This window comes from Salvia hispanica, chromosome 1 (assembly GCF_029641045.1).
Source record: "Salvia hispanica isolate PSC_SH4W2 chromosome 1, Shi_PSC_v1, whole genome shotgun sequence".
Taxonomy (NCBI): domain Eukaryota; kingdom Viridiplantae; phylum Streptophyta; class Magnoliopsida; order Lamiales; family Lamiaceae; genus Salvia; species Salvia hispanica.
The window spans coordinates 15,316,830-15,323,455 of record NC_142692.1 but is presented as its reverse complement, the minus strand read 5'-3'; the positions used below and the strand labels follow the sequence as shown (position 1 = coordinate 15,323,455).

General features: G+C 38.0%; 1 protein-coding gene across 2 annotated transcripts; it reads left to right on the top strand.

Annotated features, from left to right (window-relative positions):
• Positions 1 to 1,238: 1,238 nt before the first annotated feature.
• LOC125222194 (uncharacterized) lies at positions 1,239 to 6,151 on the top strand. Of its 2 annotated transcripts, XM_048124687.2 has the most exons (5): positions 1,239 to 1,779; positions 1,956 to 2,071; positions 4,404 to 4,647; positions 4,739 to 5,782; positions 5,838 to 6,151. In XM_048124687.2, exons 1-5 carry the CDS (start codon positions 1,423 to 1,425, stop codon positions 5,982 to 5,984), a joined length of 1,908 nt encoding a protein of 635 aa, XP_047980644.2. In that variant the 5' UTR covers positions 1,239 to 1,422; the 3' UTR covers positions 5,985 to 6,151. The 2 variants fall into 2 exon arrangements, with proteins under 2 accessions (XP_047980644.2, XP_047980643.2); XM_048124686.2 differs by having other exon boundaries at positions 4,739 to 6,151.
• The last annotated feature ends 475 nt before the right edge of the window (positions 6,152 to 6,626 follow it).

The window sequence follows — 6,626 nt, the reverse complement described above, 5'->3', positions numbered from 1 at the left end:
CATTTTCCAAATAAATTTTAACTCCCTTTTATGGATTAAAGAGAGTATTTTAAAATCAGATTTTAAAAGTCTATCATGAAGGTGAATTAATATGAAGGTTACAAATTGATGGTGGTGGTTTGTAACTTCATAACTGCTACTATTCCGTCCCAGAGTCACAATTTGCCATTTTAGTCCGACCAATAATAAGAATCACACTTCATTTTTACTATAAATTGTAAGTATGTGCCATATTTCACTTACTCACTTAACTCATATTTATAAAATCAATACTAAAAAAAAGTGGATTTCATATTCAACTAACTTTTCCAACCGACTATTCTTTATACTACCTCCGTCCTTCAAAATTTGTCCCACATTAACCCGACACGAGTTTTAAGAAATGTAATGGAAAGTGGGTTGAAAAAGTTAGTTGATTGTGGGTCTACTTTTACATATTAGTTTTATATTAAAATGTGAGTAAGAATGAGTTAGTGGATTATGAGATCCACTACCAAAAATGGTAACAGTGAAATGAGACAAATTTTAGGGGACGGACGGAAATGTAAAACGAGACAAATTTTCAAAAACGAAGATAGTATTTCTTAAAATCCGTGCCCACAATAAGAGTGACTCCTATTATGGGACTGATATTTTTTGAGGCCAGCGTTTTCCGAGTTATTTATTTAGTAATAAAACATTCAAGCTAGATTAGGAAGTAAAAGGACTTAGAGTTCGTACGTATCCATCAAGCTAAATATGTACTCCGTATTAAATTTGAATCCAAATATGCATAATTTTTTTTGAAGTATCATATTGATAATAAAATATTTAGTAAAATAAAAATAATACAATCTCTATTTTTTTATCTTCATGCTCTTCTCTCTTAGGAGTATAATATATTAATTCATAAAATATTTTCAATGCAAAATCTTAGAAAAAATAAATACTCCAATTTAGTAGCGTCATTATTTCTTCTCTTTCCGATTAACAAAGCTATATGGTTCTGTGCCCTACGCATACAGCAATTATGGTAAATTTTTTTTTCCACGAACAAAATCAAATTCTGCTCGTTTGCATCAGAGAGAGACCCCACTCGCTGACGTGGCGCGGTGTTTTATGGGTCCCGCATACATCCTGTGGGTCCCATCTGACGTGTAATTGCGGAACCGAGCAGAAATAGAGCCGGATTTAATTTTTTACCTCAAGTCCGTCGTTGCTACAAATAAAACATGGAGCCCTCTTATCCCTGCATTTTGATTTTTGATTTTTGAGGTTGGTGCAGCCAAGCCAAAATATAGGAGATATTTTTCTCTCCCTAAAATCACATTCTCGGTATTCACGCTACGCCTTCAAATCATTTTTGTTCACCTCATTCGAAATTACGATCGTTGCAGCACTATCTAATCCGGATTGATCAAAATATTTTTGAGATTTGGCGAAATGTCGAATTCCGAGAAACAGCAATCGGCAGAGGATCGACAATTCGACGACGTGGATAGCGCCGATCAGGTTTCCGGCGGGGGTATTTCCGTCAATGTCTCTTCCAGTCTCGACGAGGCGGCGGAGCTTGCGAATCGGTCGGTTACGCGGAGGTTGACAGATATTTTGGTGGAGGATAGGGATGCCGATCTGCTGCTGCAGACGAGCGGGAGAGAAGAGGGGGTTATCCAATGGCTTCGCGCATTGGATTTGCAGGTGACGGGGGCATGCCGAGCGGATGAGAGGTTGAAGCCTTTGCTCAAGCTAAATGTCTCCGCTGCCATGGCTGAGGATGGTCTACTATCTCACCTTAGTCAGGTATTTATGTGCAATCAATTTCAATCAGGAATTTATGTATGTCCAGTTATTTTGCGTGCTTGGCATTTTCATGTTTTGAAGGTTACATCTCTTCAGTTAATCTAGAACTAGATAGAGTGATACTCGAGGTTTTGAATGGTTCGTGTAATTGACGCTAACCCCTTTTTGTTCAACAGCACTTTGAGCCGTCAGAGGTTGGCATGTTGGCTAGGTGCTTGTGCGCACCTCTGATTTCTCTCCGGGTCGGAAAGATCAACAAGCAAGGAACATTTCTGTCTCCAACATCTGTAAGGTAAGTTTGCAAGAGTATCTGTTCCGTTAGGGCGATTGTGGTTCAGTCATTTCATCGTATGCGGAAATCACTTCAACTTATTAATAGTGTGAGCAAATAAAAGATTGTCCATATCCGTATTTTGAACTGTACACAAGATACCAGAATTCTAACAAGTTGGGTAGTTATTTCTGTGACGCATGTTCACTGTTTTCTCCAAATAAGCAATTTGTATATCAATAAGAAATCAATTACTGGAAATATCCATAATCAATTGAAAAATAATCTTAATGATAATATCTGTTATGCCCAATCACATGCAAGTGCAATGGATTTGTAAGCCTACTTGTTATTTGGCTACCAACTTGCTGAGACTAAAGAAATTGTGTATTTGTAGAGATTTGGTAACAATAGGAAATAGATAAGAACTTATCAGTGGATAGTGAAAGAAGATAGTAGTTTGGTAGATGCTGGAAAGTGATAATGTCAGTCAATGGACACTCAAATTGTTGCTTATAAGCCACACAGTTACACTAACATACTTTTTCATTGTGAGCGATTTCTGTGGCTAATCATATTATGTTGCGGCTGTATTAATTGTGCATGCTTACATTTCTCTTTCTTAAGTGTAGTAGAATAAATATATAGTATCTTCTAATTTTATCGCAGCACTCATAAGCCTAACTTTCTTTCATTCCTCTATGCCTCACATTGCTGATTTTACTTTATAGGATGATATTAATTTCATTTGATGTGATAACACATTTATCTCCTTATACACAAAGTGGTTGACATCTTGATCCCTAACCTTGTTTTGGTTTCACATTGAGTGCCTTTACATTTAAATTTCAGAAATTTGTTTTCACCTCTTGATGGGCAGTAAATGCTGGATTCTGTTTTAGATCCTTGTGTCTTGATATGACTTGTTCATATCTAGGAGGTGCCTTGGACATGTGGCAACACCAGGGAAGGTTTGCGTGAGAATATGTTATCTTTGGGTTCAGTGGGGATCGTAGCAGCAGCCTCTTCATATCTGATTACCTTTCTATATATCTGATGACTGATCATGAGTTGTTCCTTCACTGAAACTATTATTCCGGTTTGGATCAAGCTATTATGACTTCTGTGTTATTTATCCTATTCTGTCCTTATTCCATGACACTATCCCTGATGCAAGTGGTGTTTCTATAGCAAATAGAAATAAGTGTATCTTAACCCCGTATAATTTCTTATGTGAATAAATAGGGTGCTGTATTTTAGATTGTTGATAATGGTAAACATTTTTCATCCTTCCAAGTGAAAACCTCTTTTTACTTGTAGGTAAATGGGCGTAGACTATTATGATCTCTGAATTAAGAAGAAGTAAAGGTAGTTTCATGCTTTTACATTATATCATGCTCTACAAGATTTCGCTGACTTACTGTATATTATATCGGTGCCATTCTGCTTTGATGCCTGTTACTGCTTTTTAAATGTGATTCAGATGTATAATGTGTGTATATATATGTATCCACTATGTCAACTTTTTCTCTTCTTTCCTGTTCCATAAAACCATATTGCTTGTAATCAATTTTTGATTGTGTTTATTAATTGATTACAGAAATTAGCAAGCACATGAAATTATTTGCTTAATAAATCTTGACATTTCTTAGTGAGGTTTAGTACTTTATGAAATTGTTTGCTTAATAAATCTTAACATTTCTTAGTGATGTTTAGTACTTTAAGTTGGTCTTTCAAAATTGTCACATTTAGAACCCCTCTAGATTGCTATTCCGGTGTGTTATTTAGTAACTTAGGCAGTGGTAAGAATTAACCTTTTTCTCTGGCTCTACTATTGGAATCATTTCTTTTTTACCAATATACTTTTTCAATCTACGAAATATTTGGTTACCAATTACCGTGCTATATGTTAATGTCACACTTAATTATAGCAAAGTCAAAATAGTATTACGTATGTGGCATGTTTGGTTTTGATCTGCTCCATGAACAAAAACTGAGCCATGAGCTCATAGTCTAAATGAATTGAAACTGTTTCCTGAAGAAATCAGAACATAGACGGACTGCAAATGTTCAAAATTTGAGGGTATGTCGATTTTAGTTAGATGGGGTATGGGGAATGATCATAAAGTTGGATTTCCACAAAAGCTCAGGCCAAATCAGAACTGGGTCCCCTGAAGCTTATATTACTTGTAAATTTGGACATGGTTTCTTACTGTAGTTTCTTATTACTAGTGGGTACTAGGGAAATGAAGGCAATAATTGACCTTTTCTTTTGTTTGGAAGTTGGGGCCTCTTCCTTTCTACATGTGCTGATTGTTGTTTCTGAACTGTATGTTTGTTTGTTGTTAAATAGGGGCAATTTATGTCTCACCCTTCTGCCAACATCAGATTTGAGAATATCGTTTAATGGAGATGATGGTTCTGAGGAGAGGCTGGCAACATTAAGTACTGAGGCTCAGTGTACCGATGTGGAAATTGAGGAGATCCCTGCTGACAAGTCTGGAAGGTCCTTCTTTGTGAAGACCTCGGACGGTGGGGTTTCTTATTTTTGGTGCTCGGAAAAATCTCTGTTTGTGGGGTATGAATTGCTTAGAAAGGTGGGAATTGAATATCAAAAGCCTAGTTTCTTGTTGATCTATGCATCTCGACTCTGGACATTTCTTAACTTTGATTTTCCTGTCTGAACAGTTTAAAGATTTGCTAGCTCAGAAACCTTCACTTGCTGAACTAACTGGAATTAGCGAGTCACGACTCAACTCTTTTGTGAGCCATCTTCGGTCATACCTTGCTGGATCAGTGGCAAATAATGCTCAAGTGAGTGGCGTGCTATCAGCTACCCCTTCAGATGGCTCAGCCAATTCTTCCGAACATCATAATCCTCATTCATCAGTCAATAGTTTAAAGAGTTCACGCATCAGGCAATGTGGCAGTCAAGGATCAAAGACAAACCTCATTTATCAGGGCTGTTTAAGTCCTAGATCGAGTTCGTTCAAAGATGGCCTGCAAAAAAGTTTGTCTGACATAAGGAGTGCCACCAGAGAAAAATTGAGGCGTCGTGGTGAGAATAATGTTCCAGGTATTGGCACCTTACTGGAGGCTTCATCAAAAAGTAGTGATTTCTTTCTGAAAGATAAACTTACTCTGGTGAATGGGGATGGAACACTAGAGTTGCCGCCGTTAACTTCAAATTTCTTGGAAGTATATGGTACTTCTGGGGAGCTACCGCTTCCAAGACCCGAACCACAAGTTCTTTCGTCGAGTCCATCTCCTTTTTCTCCTCACTACTGCTGGTGTCCTCCCGTTGCATCAGCTCTGCAAGGTCCCATTTCGTCCACTGAATCCTTTTCTCTGCCTCCCCTTTCGTCTGTGTTATCATCATCAGGTCTGGGAACCTCAAAACCACTGCTAGATCTAACAGAGCTTCCACCTTTTGATTTTCCTAGCTTCCTCCCAGAGCCTCTGGTTAGATTACCATCGTCACAGCAAATCCTGACGTTCACACCTTTAATCTGCGACCCTATTGTTCACATTCCTGTCGTTGACATCTGCTCATCAGGCCAAGGATATTTAGTCAGTGCTGGTCCTGCTATATCTACCACGATCCCTCCGTTGAATCCTAATCTTGTTGATCCTCTACTCTCAAACGGCGAATCTATGGTGGAAAAAAGCGCTAGGGAAACGCTCCGGATGCTCATCAACAGATCCAACCAACCCCATCCGCGACTGCTAGAGGTATTACCTTCTGTCCTAAGCAGCAGCATTGATAGCCATAACATAGTTGCTGCAGGAAGCCAGGGTCTATACGTCGGAACCAAGGATGTTGAAGCTAGTAGCATGTCTGCTTTGGGGCTCGTTTTGTTGTCCGATATTGGTAGCAGTGATCACACTGAGAAGGAATCTACCTCAGATCCATCTAGTTTCAAAGAAGCTGTAGAGTGATAGTTGTCTCTTTTGAGTTTTGTCGTTGTCTGGTATTCATCGAAATGTATAGAAATGGGTGGAGATGCTATGTAATAACTATATCAATCAGCTTGGGGCTTAATGTAATTATCCAGTATTTGAGATAATGAAATGAAAGTGAAACTGCAGTCTTTCTGTTGACATTTGGAATCTCGCTTTGATTTTATGATGTACTCTATCCGTTCTATAGTAGTGGAGTCAACCAAAGCTATTGAAACTTATTTATAATATAAAATAGATTATTTATAAACTCAATTACTTACATTTTGACAATTTATGAATATTTTATAGGAATAAACCCTTAAATCTTAGAGCATCTCCAATGCCGGCTAGCCGATTCGCGTCGCTAGCCGGTCAGCTAGCCGAACCATTGGAGTAGGCCAGCGGGAAATCGGCCAAAATTTCGGCGTGGGCTAGCCGATGGTGTAGCGCTGGCCACCATTGTGGCGTGCCGATCGGCCAGCGCTATTTTTTAATTTTATTTAATTCTTTTTTTTAATTTTTAAAAACTATATAAACATGATGGACAACAACAACTAGCCCAATACAAAATTAAGACCTAAAACAGAAACATGTACTTTTAGTTAAAGTTTTAATGTATTTTTAGTTAATGTAC

What these genes read in the sequence shown, in the direction of transcription:
- LOC125222194 (XM_048124686.2), top strand. Translation starts at nt 1,423, where the DNA reads ATGTCGAATTCCGAGAAACAGCAATCGGCAGAGGATCGACAATTCGAC. An exon ending in TACTATCTCACCTTAGTCAG is followed by an intron (nt 1,780 to 1,955) that starts GTATTTATGTGC and finishes TTTGTTCAACAG; the next exon opens with CACTTTGAGCCGTCAGAGGT. An exon ending in GGTATGAATTGCTTAGAAAG is followed by an intron (nt 4,648 to 4,738) that starts GTGGGAATTGAA and finishes CTGTCTGAACAG; the next exon opens with TTTAAAGATTTGCTAGCTCA.